At 52.3% G+C, this 23,982-nt stretch overlaps 1 protein-coding gene across 3 annotated transcripts in view; it reads left to right on the forward strand.

Annotated features, from left to right (window-relative positions):
• The first annotated feature begins 3,893 nt into the window (after positions 1-3,893).
• ABR (ABR activator of RhoGEF and GTPase) overlaps positions 3,894-23,982 on the forward strand; it is a 90,406-nt gene continuing 70,317 nt past the window's right edge. Inside the window, exon 1 of one of the 3 annotated variants that reach the window (XM_063146450.1) lies at positions 3,894-3,953. Coding sequence is in view for 1 of the 3 variants with exons in the window: in XM_063146447.1 (XP_063002517.1) it covers positions 22,789-22,849 (61 nt within the window). In the remaining 2 variants the exon portion in view is untranslated. Of the gene's footprint in view, positions 3,954-6,465; positions 6,600-22,772; positions 22,850-23,982 lie in introns of those variants that run through there. The other 2 variants (XM_063146449.1, XM_063146447.1) reach the window with 2 other exon arrangements.

Consider the following 23,982-nt stretch of genomic DNA (forward strand, 5'->3'; position numbering starts at 1 on the left):
GCCCCCCCCCCCTTGGCTCTTCCTCCTCCCCCGGTTGCTTCCTAGCTGCCCTGCCTTGCAGAGATACAAGGGGGAGGGTGGGGTGGGGGGCTCAGGACGGGGGACTCCCACTCCACCCCAGCCCCCACCCCTCCTTCCGATTTATCGCTTTTCTTTTGCCCGGGAGAGTTTTACATGCCCGCAGTAGCCTGAAAGGTGTGCCGGGCCTGGCGATGAAAGAAGGGGGCAGTGACGTCTCGCCACACTGTCAATCTCCACCACAGGGAAAGGGCGGCTGGTCCTGTCCCACTTTGCAGGGGTGTAAAGAGGGGCTGGCTGGCTTGGCCAAAGAATCAGGGAGTTCCAGACACCCCCCCCCCCAAAAAAAAAACTATGTGCTTCTATTGCTGGTTTTAAAAGACCCCATTTACCTCTTAAATAACAATTGCTTTGCTAGATCCAAACAGGATCCATCTAGCTCTCCCACCCAGTATCCTGTTTCCAACAGTGAACAGTCAGATGCCCTCAGAAACCCATTAGCATGACAAGAAGGCAATAACCACCTCTTCTTGTTTGTCCCCTGCATCTAATATTCCGAGGTTTATTGCCTCTGAACATGGAAGTTCTCTTTTGTGTTCTGTTTATGTCGCAGACTTTTCTTTTTAAAAATAAAACGTGGCTCGTCGCAAAACCGATGGGATGGGCCACCAGCTTCCTTGCCTTTCCGTTTCAGTTGCAGGGGCAGAGTGAGTATGGATTTCGGCCCAGGACCATTCATTTCCGCCAACCCAAACACACAGACAAGGTGCTGCAAGGAACGAGTCCCTGTTGTGTGCGTGCAGATGGGAGTTGTTGACCCAAAGGCCTTATTGGCCCTGCAACAACCCTGTAGATACGTTGGCACGGATTGCAGAAATTTTCCGAATGTTTTTGGCTCATTCGAACGGGGAAAGTGTGCGTTTCTCTGCACATCCCCTCCTCATGGGCTAAAGCATAAAAAGTGTGTTGTTGTTGTTATTTTAAAGGACATTTGAAGATTCACATTAAAAAAAACACAGGTATTTTTCAAACGCAATTTCAAATTTGGAAATTTGCGAACATTTCTCAGTAGAAAAAACTAGAGTGACCATATTTTGGAAACCAAAAAGGAGGACAACATGGCTGCCCCAAGGGGGCGTGCCCACCAACATGTCCAGCCCCCAAAGGGGCGTGTCCACCGACATGCCCAGCCAAACATGGCCTTGGTCAACATTACTTTTACTAAAAAACCCACCACACATACACACACACTGCAAGCAGGCACATGCATCCATTCACTCAAAGCAAGGCTATCAATTGAATGTTTTCTGGACCCCCCCCCCCCGTTTAAATGTCACAAATGAGGCAGCTTGTTTGCACCAAAAAGCCTCATCTGGAATCACCTTAGATAAGAGACACCAACAGGCCATTGCCCTCTTTCCCCCTTCTCCTTCCCAGAGTTCAGCTGCACAAGAATCCATCCAGCAACCCAGCAGAAGCAGAGAGCAGAGGTTATGTGGCAAAGTGCCTGGAGAGCCCATAGGCTGATATTAGTTCAGCAAGTAAGAGCAATGTCACCCTCTAGTGCAAGGATAAAAGACGAGCTGCTCTCATCCACACAGGAAATATGCCCATACAGGAAATGGCATAAAAGACATATGGTCATCATGTCTGGCCACCTCTCTCTCTCTCTCTCTCTCTCTCTCACACACACACACACACACACACACACACACACCTCTGAATGTATCACAAGAGCTAACCTTGCATTTTCTTTTCCTCACACGGAACTACGGTCCGCGCGAGGAAAAACGTAAATGTGTGAAACGGGCGAAGATGCTGGCAGCTGCATACAAAGGCGACCGCTTGGGGCAAACGGGATAGTTTGTAAGCGGCCACTGCTCTTTGCCCGCTTCCTGGCGTTGGGTCCGTCTGACAAGAGAGACAGAGAGGAGGAAACGACAGGTCCTGCCTGGAACCTACTCCCGCCCCCTGCTCACTTGCAACGGTGGCGCCCGGCGGAGCCTCCCACGGGGCCTGGCGGTCCAGCCCAGAGTGGACAAGGTGGGTATCTGGATGTGGGGCCCGGCTAGGTGGAGTTGGAGGCGCTCCGGAGGCGTCCGTGCTGCTGGACGAGGTGCTTCTGCTTCTTCTGGGTGGACTTGACAGCCAGGATGGCCTGGCGGTTGTTGTACTGCACCAGCCGCAGGGTGATCTTGGCATTCCAGCCCTGCTCCTGCGGGCACCGAAAGTCGATCTCCTTGCCCTCGGCCATCATCACCGTGACATCATGGTGGAGACCAAGGAGAGGCCCGGATGTAAGCTTGGCCAGGCCTTAAACCGCGTGTCTCAGGAACGCGCTGTTTAAGGCTTGCGCAAGCTTACATCTGGGTCTCTCCTTGGTCACTGCGGTGACGTCACAGCGGCAACCAAGGAGAGGCCTGAATGTAAGCTTGGGCTAGGCTTAAATCACTTGTTTCCGTGTTTCGGAAACAAGCAGTTTAAGCCCCGCCCACCCCTCCATCTGGGGCTCTCCTTGGTCGACGCAGCAACCAAGGAGAGACCCAGATGGAAGCCTGGAGGGCCTTAAACAGGTGTTGGTTTTTTTGGTTTTTTTTAAGAAGTGGTTTTTCCCAGACAAAACGGGGAAATCACTGATTTCCCTCCAGACACGATTCCCCACCCCCGTCCGGACATGTCTGGTTAAAACCGGACGTGTGGTCACCCTGTTTGCATTTGGGATTGTGAACCGAATACATTTGCGCAATTTGCGGATAAAACCCTGTGAAATTTACATATATCTGAGCAACCCTGTCCAAGGGAAGGCTGCAGCACCCTCTGCTGGGGAAAGCACGAAGCGCAGGCACTTGTACGCACCTCAGCCGGAGTGCCGTTACAGGTAAGGGGTCAGATTAAAGGACAGAGAGAGCGGGGGGGGGGGAAATCTACAGAAATCTGGGAAACCCAAAACAATGGGTGGGTGGAGGGGAGGGGGATGAGCCATGCGAAGTGGGCGTGGCCTTCCGCATCCCTGGAACACTAACATGACATGCAGAGTACGTCCAGTAATATTCACGGTATAACATAACTGCAAAGAAACTGGAGCCCGTTCTCTTTGAAAAGGGACCGAATTCCCTTGGGGCGGGGAGGGAAGACGATGGCTATTTTGTTCAGCCCCTTGGCCGCTTTCTGCTCCACGCTCTCGACACGCGGGGCTGGTTTTGGAGACCGTTTCTTGGCTCCCGAGAGACTGCTGCTGCCGGCTCTAATGCACCACGCCGATGCAGAGTTTTGCTCCATCAGCACCGGGAGGCGGTCCAGGAAAACACTTAGCCCGTTGTCAATGAGGGCTGTTTATGGCTCGGCCTCCCCTGGATGTCTCCAGTTCGAAGGCGAGCCTTTTCATTTGATCAACTGCACCGGGGGAGTGGGAGGGGGAGGGGAGGGGCACACGTCCCTCATCCAGCGCAAATTGGCACGGCCCTCGGAGTCAGAGGCGGCTGCAGGGCGGGCGTCGTGAGTTCCCCACACCGGGGAGAAAACCTGTCCCATCGTTTCTTAAATGGCATTACACAAAAAAAGGTGGATTTGTTTTTGACCCAGCCGCCGTGTGGCCGGAGCGTCGCAGCAGCCGGAGGAGACTGTGCAGATGGCTTGAGGAGTAAAATCTGACCGTTGCGGTGGAACGGCCCGGGGGGATACTGGCCCCTTGCCCCAGGGGACTGCAGAATAATCCGGTGAGGGATTCTCCTCCGCAGTTGGGCTCTGTTTCAAAGCGGCTTCATCCCAGCGGGAAAGAAAAAAGACAGACTGCAAGAGGGGCGTCCGGTCCTCATGGCCTGGATTTAAGAAGGATCCCCCAATCACCTGTGCCGACAACCCCCCTCGCCCAAAAGTCTGTCCGGGTGGAGGACACCCATGGGAAGCCGTCCGGAAGTTCAGAGGCAGCCTGGCAGGTGAGGAAGGGGAGGCAGATAGATCTGACGGATGGACAGGGGCAGGCAGGGTCTTCTCAGCGGTAGGTTGAAATGGGAGCTGTACCCGACTGTGAGTTTCTGCCCCAAGGAGCTTCCAAATTTGGAGAGGGAAACATGGCAAGCAGATGTAGGGAAAGAGACGTCTGGGTTATTTCGATTAGGCTGAGGCAGGGTGTTGCACGGGGCACATCCAACTCACCTGCAGTCTCGGTCCGACCCTCTGGGTCTTCTCAGGTGGCCTCGCCCCCTAACTTTGGTCCCGCCCCTTTCCCTCCTGGCCTGCTTTTCTGCCAGTTTTCCCCCTCCATTCTAAAAGGTTAAAAGGCTTCTCCTAAGACCATACGAACTTTAAAGCTATAATATGCTGATATATTTTATGGGTCAGGCGACTCCAAAGCTGAATTCAGCCTGCCGTTGGAAAGAGTTTCAACACCTAAGGCATTAAGGTGGGCGCATAGGAAGAGAAAAAGACGGCGCACCATACAGGAAGAAGGGGCAGCAAGCGGTTATGGGCGGAGCTATGAGAGCAACGGATGCATTTCTATGGCTGAGTTCGGACGACACGCCAATCAATGGTCGTTTCCCATTCTGTTCCTATTGCCCCTCTGCTCCCCCAGTTGGTTAGCGTGCCGTCCGAACTCAGCCTATATTTTTGGAAGTGGTTTTTATAGTTGCTGTCTCAGCAGCATTGCTTCGTCGTGGGTTGTTTACGCTTGCTTTTAGCGCAGGCTGTCGTGGCTGCCTTCGTATCGGCGGTGAGGCGTGTATGTATAAAAATCTTTTAGCAAGCAAACAAAACACACTTCTGAGTAGGCGAGGGTCATAGAGACGGGCCCTTCTGGCCCAGATCCGGGGTTTGTGAATGTGCGAAAGTTTTACAGTTCGGAGCCTGTGCATTTAACTGATGGATAGAGAGCGGGATGTGGATTGAGCTAGGTGGCCCTGGGTTCGAATTAAGGGCTAGTTTGGATCAGAGTTGGGGAATCTTAAAAAACACACCAATACCTTTAAGATGCAAACTTATGCATGTTTAGATAAGAAAAAGTCCCCGGTTGTAGGACTTTCTTTCCTGTCTAAACATGTGTGGGATTTTTCCCTTAATGTGTTTTATTATGTGTGTGTTTTCGTGAGTTTTATTTTCACTTTTATTATGTGCATCGCTCCTAGAGCTCTGTGTACTGTGCAACTCATAAATCGAATAAATGAAATGCACAAATCTTTAGGTAGAAAAGAAATCAAAGCAACTGAGGGTAAAGTTGATAAAAGTATGGCGGGTGAGGAAATCTTTCATTTAGGGGTTCTCACATTTCCCCCCTTCCCTTGGAGTGGAAGAATGTTTCTTCCCCTCCCCTCACAAACTCCCATAAACTTAGGGAACTCCCTTCCACAGGATAGAAGGTTACCAGCTGAGGAAGATTGAAGGAGATTTAGAACTACACACCCCATCAGCCACAGCCATGGGTTATGGGAGTTGTAGTCCTCAATATCTAGAGGGCCGCCAGGGTTGAGGGAAGAAGGCCGGACGAGGCCTGAGGGCTGCGATCCGACCCGTTACACGGGGGTAAGCCTCATGTAACAGGTGGGCTCTGCCGCGGAGGCGGGCGGGTCTTCCTTGCGAGGAAACCCGCGTCGGCGCTGTTCTCCGCACGTGTATTACTCGCAGTAAGACCCTGGCCCCCAGGCGCGAAGAAAGCCTCCGGGCAGGTACGCGCTGCCTCGGATCGCGGCCCTGCCGGGCGTCCTTAGCAGCCAGCCCCGCCTGCCGGGCCGAGGAAGGCGGATCCTTGCAGCCGGGGAGAGGGCCGCCCCGCCCCGCCCCGCCGCCGCGCCAAGAGCGGAAGCGCCCCGAGGCCGAGCGCGGCCGGAAAGTTTTCAATTTCGGGGGTGGGTTTTTGGGCGCACGGCCGCGGACCCCCCCTCCTCCCCGGCACCGTTTTGGGGCTCGGTTCCCCCCTCCCTAGCCTTGGGAGGCCCCGATCCGAGCCCCCCGGGCCCCCCCGCCCCTCCAGCCAGCCATGGGGGACCCGGAGGAGGGCGAGGCGCCGGCGGCGGACTTCGAGCGGCACTGGCGGCGCGAATTCCCGGGAGGCGCGGCGCCGCCGCCGCCGCCGCTGCGCCTGGACTCGGTGGGAGCCATGGAGCAGGAGCTGGGCCGGTGCCGGCGGACCCTGCAGCGGCTCCAGCGGGCCCTGGCCGAGGAGAAGTTCAAAGTGGTCTACTTGGAGGCGGCGCTGGAGCGGCGGAGAGGAAGCGGCGCGGGGGACGGAGACGGGCAGCGCTCGGGCCCCGGCGCGCCCAGGGCGCCCATGGAGACGCCCGGGGCGCCCGGACCTGCCCCGGCGCCCGAGCGTGTCGCGCCCCCGCCCCGCGGCTCCTCGGGAGGGCTCCGGCTCCTGCCTGCTCCCGGCTCCGGGCTGGCTCCCCCGCCGCCCCCTCGGGGCTGGAGGCGGCCCCGGGTCCCTCGGGACCTCCCCGACGGCTGGAGGTCGCCCGAGCCCGAGCGCCGGCGGCCGGAGTCTCCCGGCTGCAGCAGCGACCCCAACACAGGAGGAGGAGGAGGAGGAGGAGAAAGAAACAGCGACTGGAGTTGCAACAGCTCCGACCACGAGGATGCCTCGTCAGTAGGTAGGTGCCGGGGCAGAACGAGGAGGTGGGGTTCAGCGCTCCCACATCCCCCCCCGTTTCCCAAATGCTGAGAGAAAGAGCTGGGTTCTTGTCTTTTGATTGGCAGCGCTTTGGGGTAGACTGCTCCTAGAGGTGGAGGCTCCATTGAACCGGCGTTATAATCAATTAAGGGCGCAATCCTAGGCATGTTTCGACGGGGTGGGGGGAAATCCCTACAACTCTGGGGGATGCTGGGAATTGCTGGGCGTTGTAGGACTTCTTTTTTTTTTTTTGGTCTTAAAATGCCTGGGATTGCACCTTTAAAGTATTTTCTTAACCCCAGTCCTCAGCCCCCAAATCCCCCTGGAGCAGCTTGCGAACAGTTTGCAAAAGAGGACGGCCCCTGCCCGGCAGGGCTTGATATCAAAAAAGGCACGACATGCAAGGAAAAAGGCACAGGGAGGGTAGAGGGGAAAAACATGATGACGAGATTATGCATAGCCTCGGTCCCTTAAAAAGTCATCCGAGCGAGGAGCTGTCCCCATGCCTCGTGCCAGTGAGTGATGCCTTATGCCGCCACCACTCATGACTGCCAGGCTATTCTCATTCCCTGCTCTTTCAGCTATTTATTTATTTATTACATTTTTATGAAGCCTAATAGCTGAAGCTCTCTGGGCGGTTCACAATTCCGACCCCCCTGAAGTTTTAAAACTGGAGATGCCAGTTGTTTAACCTAGTCCTCTAAACTTCAGTCATCTTTTCCCATGTGTTGTGGGGTGGCCAGTGCTTCCTTTTACCCTGATCTTCCTACCAATTGTTTTATCTTAATAATGTTTTACATTTCTGTACCACCCCGAAGCTGAAACTCTCTGGGCAGTCCGCAGCGGTTAAAACCGTAAAATGCCACTTACGATACAGTAAGCGTCAAATAAAAACAATACCCGAAATGTAACCCAACAGCAAGGCATCGATTTCAAACGCATCTTGCAGATGGGCCGTTCCACTGCCTCAGGCCGCAGATTTTTGGTGTCAGACAGAAGGCATATTTGGTCCATCTGTTCACACAGTAGCCAAGCAGCTGTCAACCAGGGACCCACAAGCAGGACACGGTGCAACAGCACCCTCCCGCCCATGTTCCCCAGCAACTGGTGCACACGGGCTTACTGCCTCGGATCCTGGAGGTCGCACACAGCCATCAGGGCTAGTAGCCACGGATCGCCTTCTCCTCCAGGAATTGATCCAACCCCCTTTTAAAGTCATCCACATTGATGGCCTGAATCTCCTGCCGTTCCACTTCGTGGGTTGACCCTGCAAGTCCAGGAGGAACCACTGGAACCGCTCGGATGATCCTCTTGCTCCCCTCCGTTTTATCCGAGGAAGGTTGGGCTGAGGATCCGTGACTGGCCCAAAGTCGCCCCAGTGAGCTCCACGACCAAAACAGGGACTCGAACCCGCATCTTCCAAATCCCAGTCCAACGCTCTAACCACTACACCACACTGATTGTATTTTTTTTACTGCTGGGCAGAGGAGGTGGTCTCAGGTACCCTAATGGGCCTGGATGCTAAGGGGACTGGATCTGCCTGTGTATCCTGGAGGTTTGGATGAATTGTGTGTGTGTGAGGAGGGGGGGGTAGGAATAGTTTCCTTTGAACTAACCACCCCATAATTTTGCAAATCTCTCTCATGCCTTCCTGGTTAAATGTCTCTTTCCTTATGGCACCCTCCCACAAACTTGTGTGGTCTAGATGTGTTGGATGACAATTCCCATCATTCCCTGGAAGTGATGGGAGTTGTAGTCCAACACATCTGGACCGCACCCAGCCAATGAAGGCTACCTCCTGGCGAGAGGTTATTTTCGCAGGTGACCACCCCAAGAAATGCCTTTTGTCCTGTTTAATGTCGGCCCACAAACGGTTGTTTGCCCTCTCAATTTAGAAGCCCCGCCCCCTTAATCCAGTTTGTGCGTCTTAAGATATTTTGTCCTACAACTCCCATCATCCATCACCATTGGCTATGCTGGCTGGGGCTGATGGGCCTTGTATTTATTTCTCCATTTGTGATATTTATATGCCACGAAATATAATAAAATCCCTAACCTAAATGTAATAAAATCCCTAATAAAATCACATTTAAAATACAATATTAAAAATGCCACCTTAAAACAATTCTGGTTTCGATAAAAGCCCTGCAAGGAGCGGAAAGACGGAGCGGCATGATGAATTCAGTTCCAGACCAAGGAAAGCCTGAGGAACCAAAACATCTGGTAGGCCTCATGTCACCGAACTCTGCTCTATTCTCAGAGGGTTGGGGGAAGATTAGAGCCCCCTCTGCACATGCTCAGAGACACCTTTGGCTCCTGTTTCTTGAGACATTTCCGGCACGCGGCCCTGGGCAATGGAGATGCAGTTTTGACACCCTGGTAAGCCTTTGGACAGAGTTGGGATCCTTTGGCATGAGACGCTCGTGGCTGAGCGAGAGTTCACCTCTCGGGGCTAAATTAACCCTGATAATAAGATGGGCTTCCCAGGCCCTGGGATCGATTCCGTTGGTTCGGCACCGTCTGCTGCATAGCCACTGCTGCTTCGCCTGGGGTCCCGGGGGAGCCTTTGAAGCTGACGGAGCCCAAGAGTTCCTGGAGCAATGGGCGCGCGTCCAGTTTGGACCGGCGAGGTTTCGCCTTAAAAATAAAATAAATTTGAATGGGTGGCCTTGGGCTGGGCGAAGAGTTTTACGACTTTCTTGGTTGCAAGGGGAGCAAAGTCTCCAATAGATCACGCCCGTGCGCCTTCCAAGGTCAGCCTCCAGCTGAGGATTTCTCCACCACCTTGTTAAGATTTCCCGGCTTTTGTTCCCGCAGTTATTTGGCTAATATAACTTCCCCCTGTTTGTGAGGTTCTTTCGTCTGCTGTGACGGTCTCCACATTTGTGGTTTTGTCCTTAACAATTTAATGCTGGGTTTTGTGATTGTTTTGCCTGCTCCCTCACCACCACAGGAGGATAGGATTTGGTTGTGGTTATTTATTTATTTATTTATTTATTATTATTATTATTATTATTATTATTATTATTATTATTATTATTATTTAGTCTACTTTAGGACTGGGATTTCCAAAGTTTAGGTGTATGCAGAAGATGTGTCTGATTCATGGATATGTGTTTGTCTGCTGAGGAGTTTGTAGCATTGAGGGGCTTCGTGTGTGTGTGTGAAGAAACAGCAGCAGCAGCAAATAAAACCTGGCTGTTGCCATGTCAAGGCAGCCCACTCACGGATTCAGCAGCCAGTTGCCAGGTTGACACATGCGTGCACATGACTGGATTTCTCTGCTCTTATTGTCCTGCCTGTGCATGTTAGCAGCGGCCCATTCACACATGCAAGCGGGGATACTAAATAACGGGAAAAGACACATGTGAACCTGCAATTTTAGGGTCGAAACAAACGTTTTTGCCTAGGATCCTCCTAATATTTTTTTAAAAATAAATACATCTTTATTTGTGTGTAGGGCAGGAGATTGGGTGCTTCTACCTTCGGCTAGGGAGAACACATTAGATGAGGGATGACCAAATCTTGGAAGCCATAAAGACTAGCAACTTAATTTTCACGTCGCCTCTTGACCAGTTTTTGAGCTTCTGCAGGTGTCTGGGACGCTGTGGCTTGCGACTGTTGGGCCCTCCGACAGCTCCCATCATCCTGCGCCATTGGCTGTGTTTGGCCGGGGATGATGGGGCCTGGAGGCCAAAAAAGTGGAAGGCTGCAAATGGCCCCGCCGCTCCCAATCCCAGCAGAACTCTGTGTAAACTCAACGGACGGGAGCCCGTCTCCCCCGGAGCTCTGCAGACAACGGTTCCTTTGTGGAGTGAGCGTGTTTACCCAAAGGCCTCTTTCGCGCTGCCCGATTCCCGCTGGTGCTGTCAGCTGTGTGTTTGAGGAGGGCGGTTTCTGCTGAAGCGGTTGACCTGTGTCTTAAATCTTTATGCTTCCGCGTGACTCCTGCCTCCTTTCTGTGTCTCCTTGCCTCCCTCCCTTTCTCTTTTTAATTAGCTGAAAGCCCTCTTGGCAGGGCCGTTTCCTGCTGTAATTCAAAACCCAGATCCGCTGCAGCTTCTGTAGAATCTCCCAGGAGCTCAGCAGCTTCCCTGGCTTTCGTGAGTGGGGTCTCACGTGCGTGGGTGCAAATGCGCCGGCTCCAGGCTGCGCAATAAGCTGTTCCCAAATCCTGGCACCCGTGGCTCTTTACATGTTGGGTGCTGAACGGCACAGCTCCGACGGCCACTTCGATGCAATTTTAAAATCATTTTGGGCTTTAAAGATAAGAACTGGCGCTTTGGGTGGGGTTCCGGAAATGGTGCGGGTGTAAAAATAACACCCCAATGTGCTCTGGACGGTGTTCTAATCCCGTCTCCCTGGGCAGCATTCTTGCTGCAGCATTGGGGCCCAGCTGGAGTTCCCGAACAGTCTTTGAGGGCAGCCCTGAGTGAAACAGGCTGCAGTAGTCCAGCCTGGACGTGACGGCAAGGGTCGTGCAACAGTGGCCAGATTTGCCACACCCGCCCAATCTGCCCTGTGGGGTTAGAGGTGAGGATGACCGGCCCACGATCGCCCAGTGAGCTTCGTGTCTTGAGGCAGGATTTGAACCCGGACCTTTGCTGTTTTCTGTGAAGAAGTGTAAAATGCCTGCTTCCCCGCTCCAGCTGGGCACAGGAGGACTAAATTATGTACATCCTGTTCTGGAGCCTTTCCCGGTATCTGGTGCTCTCTGTATGTCATTCCACATGTGTTGCGCTGTGGCACAGGGGCCATGTTCCAACACATCTGGAGGCTTTGAGAAAAACTGGGAAGCAGCCAAAATAGATCCAGAGAGAAAGAACTATTATCCAGGTACTGGATTCTTCTTTAAGAAGCCCAGCATGTTTCGGCCTGATATTATTTGGGCCTTTGCTCAGGGGCTATAAAAAGAGACAATCCGTTGGTTTGATCATTCTTATACTTTTTCTTCTTCCAGTGGAGGCTGATGGCTCCGAGGTCAGTGGGGTGGCGAATCTGCTCCAAGTTTCAGTCGGAACCAGTCAGAACTCCAAAGGAGTTGGAGAGCTCTGTTAGAGTTCTGACTGGTTCTGGCTGAAACCCAGAGTGGATTCGCTGCCCTGCTGACCTCGGAGAGATTCTTTAAGAGTTCTGACTGGTTCTGAATGAAACCTGGAGTGGATTTATCACCCCACTGACCTCGGAGCCACCAGCCTGCATTGTTTTCTTATTCAGCACTTTTCTCAGTTGCTATAAGAAGGGACAATACATTTAATATTTATTATTCTTATTATAATTCTTATTTTATTTTTGCATTTCTGTCTCGCCTCTTTTGCTTTTGCAAGGCGGCTTACACTGTCCTCCTCTTCCTCTCCATGTCATCCTCACAACGACCCTGTGAGGTAGGTCGGGCTGAGAGGCAGGGACAGGCCTAAGATCACCCCGTGAGCCTCATGGCTGAGTGGGGATTTGAACTCAGATCCCCGGCACCCCGGTACAACTCCCCACGACACCTGTAGAGAAAGATACAAAAGTGCCATAAAATCATACGTTGCGACAGTTGCCTAAGGAATACTTTCAATTCTTAAAGAGCCTTCAGAGAATGCTGCTGCCCTGACTCATACGTTTGCAGATAAAATCATGGTTGATGCATTAGACAGCTTTCAATAGGGTTTATCAGACTCCTACACAGGTGTTAATCATAACTCGAGAGTAATTTTTATAGTATATATTATAGTATTTTTATATTTGATGTTGTTCCCTGCCTCGATCCAGAGGAAGAGGTGGGTAAGAAATAAATATATTATTATTATTTGTTATTAAATGTCAGGGCTGTTCGAGGCGGTTTCATCCAACAGCGTTTGTTGAAAAGAGTTACGTGTTACAAGCCCCCGGTAGCCAAAACAGCATCACCCACGGCAAGCGAGTGGCTTCGATAGGCTTTGCGGAACCTCAAGGTTTGCAGATGTACCCAAAACATTTCGAGGGGGGAAACACACACACATAAGTAAATGGGGGGAAATAAATCCCTCAAACAGCCCCGTGGCTGCAGAATATTGACCAACTGTTGCACAGGGGAAAAACAGAATGGAATATTGCAGAAGTGGGCATGGCTGGCCGGGACCTTGAACAAGAGCGCTCCGCTCTGCAAACGTTTCTTGCAGGTGCTGCTCTTGTTGTCTGTGGGAGTCATTCAAAGCAGCTTGCAAAATAAAAGAAAAACCCCAAAAAAGGCAAGCAATGAAACAATTTAAAATTGTTCCCTAAGGAGGTTCGCTTGGCACCTACATTACATGCTTTTAGACACCAGGTGAAGACCTTTTTATTCTCCCAGCATTTTAGCAGTCTATAAATAAATTTTAACTTGGCGTTTTAAATTTGTAATTCTGCATTGCTGCTGTTTTTATCTGGTTGAGCTTTTATATTGTATTTATATTATGGTTTTATACTGTCGTTTTATACTTTGAATGGTTTTAATTTTTGTGAACTGCCCAGCGAGCTCCAGCTATTGGGCGGTATAGAAATGCAATAAATAAATAAATAAATAAATGATAAAATGCATGCGTGGCGTTGTGCCTGTAATGGTCGATTTGATTCATTTGCGAGGGTCTGAGGCTTTGGGGGCAAGACCCGTCCGTTTAGGGAACGCACGGCCGAACGAGTCAATGTTTGTTCAACCGGAAACGGAGCCCGCTGCGGTCGGTTTACAGAGAGGAGGGATAGAGGTGGTCCGTGGGTGGCTGGCAGTTTTATCTCCCGTGGTGCAGGAGGCGGGCGAGGAAACGGCAAGCCGATAGCTTTGGAGATTTCACCCTGCCAGGAAAGCCGCAGTGACCATTTCCTGAGCCGGTGTTGCTATTTATTCCCGGAATCTGAACTTTCTGTTTTCACCCGCTTGTGATTTTGAGCCTGTAAAAGTGGACTGGGGGTGGGGAAGGGGGCTCCTCGGGTCACACCAAAGATTCTAGGGGGCGAGCGGGGTGGGTTGCACTCCTGCCATGCTTGTGAGTTTTTAGCTGACCCCTGTCGGAGGCAGGAAACTGGGCCAGGTGCACTTTTTTATTCAAATGCTCAAAAGCCATTTATTTATGACCTTAAATTTTGGGCAGTATATTTTTTTCACCACGGGGGGGGGGGGGGCGCATTGATACAATTTGGGGCTGGGGGTGGTGGGGGGGGAAAGATTGCCATCCATGGAAAAAGTTGAACCAGAGCTTGTAAATGTTAAACAAAAGCTGCAAATTTGCTTGTTCCTCTCTACCATGCGGTCTGCTGGCTACCTCTACAGTTCTGCTGACATTTCCGCCATTGCGAAGCCCTGTGCTCCCTGTGCATGATGGGAGTTGTAGTCCATCACATCTGGAGGTTGACTAGTGGGGAAAGAATGTGTAAGTCTAGACAATGTAAGAAAACAAGGCCCTGCTTTAGGCAATGCAGCAGAGTGAATGTTTAGAAGAGGCACTCCCTGCAAGAAGCAAGCTAGTACATCAGGGGAGAGCAGCCTGAAGAAGCATATTTTTTTATATAACTTGCAGGGAGTTGCATGACAGAACGTTAAAAAAAAAAACCGCACACACACTGGTCTGAAGTGTATAGTCTGTGCTGCCACGTTAGAGCTATACCATCCCATTGTGCTGTAGAGCAAGTCTATGTAACTTCAATAATAACTGTTAAGATTTTTTGTAAAAAAACAAACAAACATATTAAGTCCTTGATGATTGCTTGCATTTGTGCTTCTCGACCAGAATACTGGTATCAGGTTTCTTCATTATTGCACAGTGGCATGTGTGTTTGTGTGTGTGTCAGAATCATGTCATCATGTTGTGACTGGAAAAGCACGTGGTTAGACAGAAAAAAAGTCCTACGTTCTTATGCATGTTTGGATAGAAAAATGTCCTACAATCCTATGCATGTTTAGACCAGAAAATGTCCTACAATCCTATGCATGTTTAGATAGGAAAAAACCCCACACGCACACAACTCCCAATATTCCCCAGCAAGTTGTAGGACTTTTTTCTCTCTAAACATGCTTAGCATTGTGCCCTAAACCTCTTGGGGCAAAGAGTTGTGATGTGCTTAAAGATATCCGAAACATTTTCTCCTAGGGATTTTTGGGAAATTTGGAAGAAAACGATTCTCCCTTGAAATTTTCCTCCCCTCCTTCCCTCCCTCCCTCTCCCCACCCCCACCCTTCAGATCTTGAAATGTGCTTACATAAAGAGTTGCGGACACTGGTGGCCCCCTATGAAGAATAATGCCCTCCTCTATCCCCGTAAGGACTGTCTTTAACCCACCCCCCCACCCCCGGAATCAAACTGAAAATTTGGTGAATCCCCCTTTTGCAGCAGTTGCCTTTGGGACTAGCCCGGAGTTGTTCCCAAAGCTGGAAAGAGAACCATAGAGATGTTCTTTCCTCCCTCTCCTGGCATGAGATTGCTGAGGGAGGCAGCTTGGCTCCTGCCAGCAGTGTTGTTTGTTCATGGAGGTACATCCCACCGGAGCACCATTTGCACCCAGGGCGTACCTCCAGGGCCACCTTTTCCGTGAATCTCTGGTAACGTCGCCCCAGGGATGAGCTGGCTGCACCTTTTCTGCCGAAGCAAGCAGCCGCTGTGTCTGTTTTGTGCGTGCCTGCGTGATGCTTGAGCAGTTCAGTAGGAAAAAAAGAGTCACCAGCTGGCAGAAGCTACCTGGCCTTGGCTCCAGGGTGCGAGCTGGGCCCTCCAGGTAAATACGGCCCTTGGTTTTGTAGCCAAAGTGAGCCCTTCTTTAGCATAGACCCACTGAAATGACTGGGATACAAGTTCAATTAAGATTGGGTACAGCCCCATTTTTTCTCTCTCCAACGTGCGCCGGGAAAGCCGGAGCGCACGCTCCCGTGGTGCCGGTTTGCTTTCTGTATCAGCACAAAAAGATAGCAGGCGAGACAGGATTTTAGGTAACCTAGGCATGGTTTTAAAACCAATTAACAGAGCAACAGAGTTCTATCAATGGCTTCTAGTCATGAAGAACCTCCCAGATCAGGAGCACTCTATCTTTGAATAATACTTGCTGAATAGGCACAGAGGGGCGGCGGACAAATTAACCCTCCCTAGGGGTGATTTATTGCCAGGCCCAAATACGTACTCTTGCAGAGATATCACAGGAAAACGCCCCTGTGGATGTTGTATTTGGGACTCCTTGTTTTAATACCTTGCGGCACGTAATTTGGGACTTCCTGTGTTAGAGGTGATAAGGAACAGCCTGCTCTATTTACATCTTGCTCCATTTACATCTTGCTGGATGAACTTCTCTGTGTGCATGAGTTCGTAATTTCAGGAAATGTAGGTTTTTCCATGCGCCGGGATGCATAGGACCTGGACTAAAAAACCCTCTTTTTCGCTCTAGATCTCTTTCCTTCCGGATCTATGTTGAAGCATCTTCTCTGGGCGGATGGCACATACCAGTTGCACATCTTTCAGGAAACCATGGCCTAACGCGCCTCTGACAGATGTCCGTGCGGTTTTCTAGCCACGGCGCCCCTCAGGAGGAAGCGAGAACATGTGCTCCTAGAAAAACCTCACCTGAGCCGTTATGCGCTCAGCAGTTTAAGGGGAAACAATGGTGCAGTTTTATGCCCCGGAATGTGCTGGATTCTGCGATCGGTATGTGTCATGTGAAATAAACAAATTTGCATCATTCTTCTTCTTCTTGCAGGATTCATTCTGCTTTTTAACCCATTTCCCATAATTTATTCTGGTTTTCCTGGCAGGCCAGGTCAGGAGGTGCTCCGAAAGCTGCATTCCCAAACCACAGGAAAACATTGATCAGCCACTTTTCAGAAGGGGCCTCGGACATTTCTCCTCTTCTTCCTCCATGAGGACTAGGAACTTGCTTGTTTCTAGGAGAAAGAAAGGGGAGATGTTTAAGAAATTTGTCTCCTGTCCCCCTGTGGAATCGTAGTCCATAATTTCATATTGTTAGCCACCTTAAGCGCTGTTCCATGGAGAGGTGCGGTACAAATTTGCTTATGGAAATAAAGTAAATCAGTAAAGTAACCTCTCTCTTCCTTGCTTACTCCCTGAACAAGATAGGTCATGTCAACCTACATAAGGCTTTAGCTCTCTGCTGTGACAACATCCTCCTGTTGTCCTAGTGGGAGAGAACTCTAGTATCCAAGGCACTACCCTTACCACAAAGTTTATAGACATGATTGTGCTGCAATTGATGGATCTCATGTATATAGGGGAGGGAGGCTGTGCTCAGGATTATCCCCTTCAAGCTTTGTGGGTTGTTGCCAATGATGTTTTTGTTTTAGGAATATGGAGAACCGCATTACATCTGTGTTGCATCTGCAAGGGCTTTGCTGCTGAGATACAGTCCCTCCCTGGTTGTTTTTGAACCTTCTGGAGGTCTTGGCTCTGGGAAGCACAACATGTCTAGGACTGCAACTCCCATCACGCCCAAAGGCCATGCTGCCTGGGGATGATGGGACTTGCAGTCCAACACCCCTGGCAGGCACAAGGTTAGGGGTAGTTGCTGTAGCTCTGAGGCCAATGCAGGCTTTCAGGTTCCACCACGCTCCTCGTTGGGCTTACAAAACCAATGACGGATGTGCTGCGGGGCGCATGCAAAACCCTCCCGGGATCATTTTGGGGGTCAGGCCAGCTTGCAAGAGGAAAGTCCATAGGTGGGGAAAAGGAATGGCGAGGTTAAAAAAACAAGAGTTCTAAAATTGGCTCAGAGCCAGGCTTAAACACAGGGGGAACCCTTTTGTCCGCTGTGTGACTGGCAGAACTTCAACCGGCGAAGCGCGTCCTCCTTCAGCCGCAGCTTCCGGCCACCTGTCTAAAGCCTTGCACCGATCCCGTTGAACCACAAGGTGGCGCCCGGGAGCGCACGAACTCTGCGCTTGGAGGTGGCAGGCCGAGTAAAATTAGCAACGGCGTAAGCGTTTTTCCCTGAACCCGCCTTGTCCTCGGCGGCCTCAGTTTTGGGATTTGCCTTCGTCCCGTCAATGTTTGCTGTGGGGTTTTGAGAAACTGATGAACGGACGCTTTCTCTGTACATTTCCTCCGTTTATTATTATTGTTATTAGATGGGTTGGTTGCCCATCGATTAGCTGTCTTTCTGTGGTGCGGGGACGTTGGCTCGATTTGAACGTCTTCTTCTCCGCTGTTGCTGCAGCGAGTGAAGCTTCACGCCAGACCCCGAAGCCGGTGTCTGAACGCCACTGCGCACAGCTGAAGTAAGAGCGGCCGGCCTTTGAGCATGCATAGAGGGCATTTTGCAGAATAACCAGCAGCGTGATTAGGACCCTGAGTGGACGGGGGGTAGGGGGCCGCTGGGCATCTGAAGGTCTGGCACAGTCTTATAATGTGTCAGACAGAAGGCAGCGGAGGATGCTGGGAATTGAGGCTGGGGCGTTTTGCATGCAAAGCTAGTCCTGCCCCACTGAGATAGGATTCGAACCCGGAGCCTGCTAAGTGCAGCGTTGGCACTCTGCTACTGAGTTGTGGATGGCCTAGCTCAGGAGTCTTGTTGGACTCCCGACTCCCATCTGCCCCAGCCAGTGCTGTCAGGGATGATGGAAATTGTAGTCCAAGAACAGCTGGAGGGTAACCAGTTTCTCCACCACCCCCATGCATGGCTGGCCTAGCAGGAAGGTCTCCCTGTCGCTCATGTACTGGGACGGAGCGCTGAACTTCAAAAATGCCAACACTCTCCCGAAAGTCTTGCCTTCATGGCAGTATGGTGTAGCGGTTAGTGTCAGCTTGCAGGGTTGTTGTGATGATCAGACGGAGAGGACCACATGAGCCATCTTGTGGGGGTGGGGTTGAGGAAAGCCAGGATATAAATGTAATAGTAAATTGAAAATAAAGCTGGGATTTTGTGGTGCAGTGACACAGCTGTCAGAGGGTGAGGGATTTATTTGAGCACTGGCCGAGACCCCTGTGTGCTTATTTTATTTTATTTATTTATTCACAGCTTTACCCCACCCAACCCAGCGCTCCCCAATCTGCAACTCTGAGCATTCCTGACCATTGGCTATGGGGGCTTATGGGAATTGGAGTCCAAGACCATGGGGGGACCATTGCTTCCTTTTGCTCAAAGGGCACAGAGAGCTGTGGATCTGTGGCTAACTTCCTAAGATCCAAGATCCAAAGCTCATGGGGGTGGGGAGGGAACAGACAAGCAGTGGCCCTCGCACCGAATTGGTTGAACTGATTTTTGGTTTAGCGTCTGATGGCGGTCTGGTGAAGGCCGGTCAAGTCCCATTCAGTAAGCAGCATCACGTCACAGTAGGCCAGGTCAGGTTCACCAGCTATAAGGTGGCTAAGTCAAGGCAGAAGCCCTTATAAGCAGAGTGTAGATGAAAACAGCACCTTGGATAGCTCCTACTGGGTCCTGCTGGCTGGCGCTCTCCTCCTAGGACAACAGGAGGATGTTGTCTTAGCAGGGAGCAAAAGCCTTCTATAAGCTCCACCTCTTCTGGAGGAACTGTTAAAGGGTCCTCACCCCATTTTGCCATATTAATCTGGTGAGATGGAGGCAGGTGATGATGGCAGGGCCATGTCCCGTGAATAAGTCACTGGCTGTTCTACTCCCGAGGAAGCAGCCTCTGCTTCGTCCTTTTCAGGGCCTTCTGCTCCGCACTGGAAGGTCCGAGGGTGGGGCAGGGGTTCATGATCACTCCACTGGAGCAGCTTGGGGTGGAATTTGAGCAAGTTCTGGAGTTTCACATGATTTTTCGTTGGGTAAAATGAGAGAAGTGGCAGAATCTCAGGTGAAACGAGGCCTTCCCCATCCTCTGTAACCTCACCCTTTTAAACGGAGGTGTTGGGGACTTTCCGTAGGCAAAGCTGACTCTCCCTGCCAATTTTTTGGGGGGGAGGATGTTCACGGATTCAGCTCCAACCTGCTGAGTGTTTCGTGAGTGATTCAGGGGTGCAGGTACAGGTGGGAACCGGCCCTCCTTGGATCACCTCTTGAGGACAACTGGGGTGGTGGAGGGCTTCTTCCTAGCGCCTTTCTGCATGCAGTCACTGCTAATTCTGGCGCGCACTCCCCCCTCCCTGTTCCCCCCCACCTTATGCTTGTGACTCATCGCCACCCCTCCCCGGTGACTCACTCGGCACTTGGGTGGGTGCATGAGGGAGCGCGCAGAGAGGCTGCCAGCAGGTGCTCGTGTTGTTTTGCGAGGGGGAGACTCCCTCGGGTGGCTGAGCTTGCCAGCCGACAATGTGGCACACAAAGTGGTCTTTTGCCATTCCCCGATGATCAACCGGCTTTCTCATTCCACATCTTTGTCTATGTTTTCCTTCTCCCCCCCCCCTTGCTCCTTCACTGCTTCTATGAGGGGCTTTGAATGTTAATAACCAGCTCTTTGATTCAGGACCGGACTTGGACCGGCAGCCAGTGAAGCTGGAAAAAGACTGCCATAATGTGGACTTGTTGGCCAGTGCCCTGTTAAGAATCTAGCTGCCCTGTCAAAGGCAGCCCCACATAGAAATACCATTGTGGGCACTGGCCGTAAGTAGGGTCAAGATCCAGGTGACTTTAGTACACCAATGAAGGCTGAGTATATCTAAACCTTTCGTTGCTGAGACAACAGCGTTTACTATGCTACTCCTTCTGAACAGCGCCGTTCCCGTTTGACATTAGTCCCTCTGGACAGCTCCCTTTGCCTTGCTCAGATGCCTGGCATGTACCCAGACCTGGCGTGAACTTGTTATTAAAGATCTCATGCAACACGCTGTCCTCAGCCTCAGTTTCCCTTCTGTTGTGCGGGGGTGACAATACCTCGCAATGCCGTTCTTAGGGTTTTGCAGTGAGTGTGTGTGGAATGCCTCGGAATACTCGGGAGGGGAGTGCAGCGTCCGTATGAATTGGTGGGAACACAAAAGAGGGTCTGGACCCCAGCTCCGAACTCCCTGCTGCTTCTTTGGCCGCTTCTTTGTCCTTCCGCCGGCAGGCGAAGGCGTTTTAATTCAGGCCAGCTGGGCCTCATTTTGGGCACTTCTTGGCGCCTCCCTGACTTCGGGGGCAGGGGGGATCCGCCCAAGAAAAGTCGGGTTTCTTAGCATGCCGGTATTGCGCGAGATGTATATTTATTTGCTGATTTTGCTGACTCTCCGGCATACATAGAAAGGTCGAAGCGACGCACAAGGCAACCCGGTCAAAGATCCGAATGAAACGCTGTGTGTTATTGCTGCGCACTGAAGATGCGACAACCGTCTGGGGGGAAAGTCCGCTTCCAGGAGGCACCGCAAACCCTGAAGGGTCGGTGTCTGCCTAATTTGTAGCGGCAGGGAGTTCCGGAGAGTGGGCGCTGTGACACTGAAGGCCCTCTGCCGAGCCATGAGGGACCGGGCCTCTGAAATGGCTTCGGGCTTCGGCTTGCCTGGATGGCGCTGCGTTGAGGATGAAGGGTGGGAGCCACCCCCCCCCCCCTGCCATGCCAGCACAATGCCTTTGGGGTGAACGGGCCGGCAGGACCCAGCGAAGGCGGCCTCTCCACCTGAACGCTTGGCTGGCGCCTTGACGTATTGGGGTTGATGGCTGCCGTTGTTGTCGTCCACGTTTCCTGTGGCTAAATGTAGAATGGGGAAGAGGTGGGGGTGGGGGGCAGGAGAAGGGGGAAGGGAGGGAGGGAGGGAGGGAGGGAGAAGAACGCTTAACTCCTCCTTTCCTGGGATATGGCTGTGCATGTCTGGGCACGGGATATGGGAAGATGCCCTCTGCCACTTCAGAGCATTTAACTATCCCCACAACCTGTTCCTTTTTTATTATTTTGATTGACTGGAGTTGCTTCCAGGAATCGCTCTGCCATTGAGCTTCCCTGGGGGGCGGGGGAATTAAGCAAGTTTCTAGTCCTCATGTTTCTGAATTAATTGGGACACGGGGAACCGCCCAGGAAGCTTCGATTAGGTGGAGGTAGCAAGAAGCCCTTGGATCCAATGCGTAGGTGGGCTCGCAGGCTCCCTTGTCCAGGAGGTCCTCCGTGTTCAGGGAAAGTAGGCCTCATTCTTAACAGTGGCCGCAGGGGCCCAAACCGCCCTGTTTGCAGGACCTCTGGGTCTTTGAGTGGGTGTTTTCATCGGGGTTCCAGCCCCAATTCCCCATTCGCCCCGTGGACGGAGGCGATCAGGTGCAGTTTGGCGCCAGGCTGTTCTGAGGCTTCCGCAGAGGCTGGCGGGCCCTTGAGTTGGGGCCCTTCGTGCTTGTGAATGCCGTGGCCCCAGGGAAACCGGGCCCCGAAATCGCCCGCAACTCTGGAGGTGGGCTCCCTGGCCCCCGCTTGGAAACCCCGGTGCACCCTTGTTTTGGGAAGCGCTCCCTCGTGCGGCTCAGGGAGGATGCCATGTGTCCCCGGGGGTGCATTGCGTTGGGCAGTGCGCTTGGGGGCACACGGGAAGCGCCTAGCCACTGGATGGGGTGTGTGCGTGTGTGTAAAGCCTGGGCAAGTCGTGGCGACCTCTGGGGTGGCCGACGATGTGGCAAGGGGCGCACTGAACATGTATATGTGTGTGTGCGCATGCCTGTCTCTCCCTCCCCGTCTTTGCCCCAGACACCTGCCGCAGGGCACCGAAGGCTGTGCTCACCCCCCCCTCCTCCTCCACGCACGAACAGGGGGCCGTTTCTGTGTCTCCGCCACGGAGGCGGGGATGTGCTCTGGGTGTGCGGGCGTGTGCGTGGCGGGGGAGGATTCGTGCTCCACCATTGGTGGGCAGCGGCTCATGCTTCCCCGAGCACCCTGTGGAAGTAAGTTTCCTTCCTGCCGCCGCCCTCCCCCCACCCCCCGCCCCCTCCATCCATCCATGCACACCCTGGCAAGCTGGGCTGGCGCGCATCGCGGGCACATCGCCCCTCTCGGCTTTCGCGTGGGGGGAACATTTCCCTCCTCCTCCTCCTCCTCCTTCCTTCTTCTCCTGCCTTCCTCTCTCTCTTCTCCTTCTTCTCTGCTACCTGTACTTTCTCAGCTGCTGGGGTGTTAATAATAATAATAATAATTAGTTATTATTATTATTATTTTGTGCCCAGCTTCCAAATTTGCCTCCTTTCGCCCTCGATTCCTGCCCCCTCTCCGTTTCGCCCTCCACCCTTTCCACCCCTCCAGTCTCTCCCTTGCTGCCGCCTTTGTTTTGAGATGTTCTCCGGCTGGAAGGTTTGACAGGGCTGCGCAGCGGCGTCGGCGTCTTCGGAGGATGGAGCCTCTAAGTCAGCACGGCCTGGCCCGCCTCTCCTGGATCGACACCCTCTATAGCAGTACGTGCTTCCTCCTGGATCTCTCTCTTTCGTGTGTGTGTGTGTGTGTGTGTGTTTGGGTGTGGGGTTTGGGGGTATGCGTTCAACGGGGGGGGGGGATTCGAGGAAGGGAATGCCCCCCCCCCCGGTTGGCCAGCCGACGGCCAGCCTTCCGAGGCAATGCCCAGGCAAGGCTGGCATGCCTGAAGATCAGTTGAAATCGGGGTTCCCCCTGTTCTCGGGGTGCATAGCCATCGCCCCCCTCCTAATCCTTCTTACTGTGTATGTATTTATTATTGGTCAGGCTGGGGGAAAGTGTCGGGCAGCGTGAGGCTCCTCAATCTCCGTTTTGGGCGTCTTATGTAAACCTGGTGAGGTTTGGATGGAGCACCGATGGGGCAGCTGTGTGTCCCCGAGTCCAAGGAGGGTGCATTTTTTTTTCCAGGGGTGGGGATAATCCCCTAAAAGAGAATTATTCCCCCCCCCCAAAAAAAAACACGCTGGGCTTAGGTCTCAGCTAAACACCCCCCTGCCTTAAAGTACTGCTTGGATATTTAATCACCCCACCACCCAGGGACACTTGACACCCCAACTTCCTTGGGGACAAGTTCGCTCATGCTGTGATCTAAGGCGAAGTGTGTGTGTGTGTGTTTCGTTCAGAGCAGCAGGCAGGTGTGAGCTGCTTACACAACCAGGCTGAGGTTATCTCTCCCCCCCCCCCGCTCAATATCTCCTCTGAGCTCCATCCACCCTCTCCCACCTCTCCTCTTTGCTTTTTGGGGTGCCCGTCACCCCCCACCCATGATGCATTTGGTGTTGGAAGCTGTCTGCTAGCCTCGGCTGCCCCCCAATAGACTTGTGGGGCAGAAGGCATGATTGCAAACTGCCGATTTTGTCAGAGGAGTCATGCGGATGGAAAGGGAGGGGGGGTGTCTTTGGAGGCCACCCTGCAATTTAATCCTCAGTCTTCAGACATCTCCTAATAATCTTTTTCCTCTTTTTCTTTTTCTTCTTCCTATTATTATTATGATTATTATTGATAAATGTATATGGCAGTTTCTGAGCGTTCAAAGCATTTCACGGCCGCACTCTCTTTAATACTTGCACAACCAACCTGCAAGGTAGGTTAGACCAACTTTTCCCCGGTCCTGCGC

The sequence above is a fragment of the Elgaria multicarinata genome, chromosome 22 (genome assembly GCF_023053635.1).
Source record: "Elgaria multicarinata webbii isolate HBS135686 ecotype San Diego chromosome 22, rElgMul1.1.pri, whole genome shotgun sequence".
Classification (NCBI taxonomy): domain Eukaryota; kingdom Metazoa; phylum Chordata; class Lepidosauria; order Squamata; family Anguidae; genus Elgaria; species Elgaria multicarinata.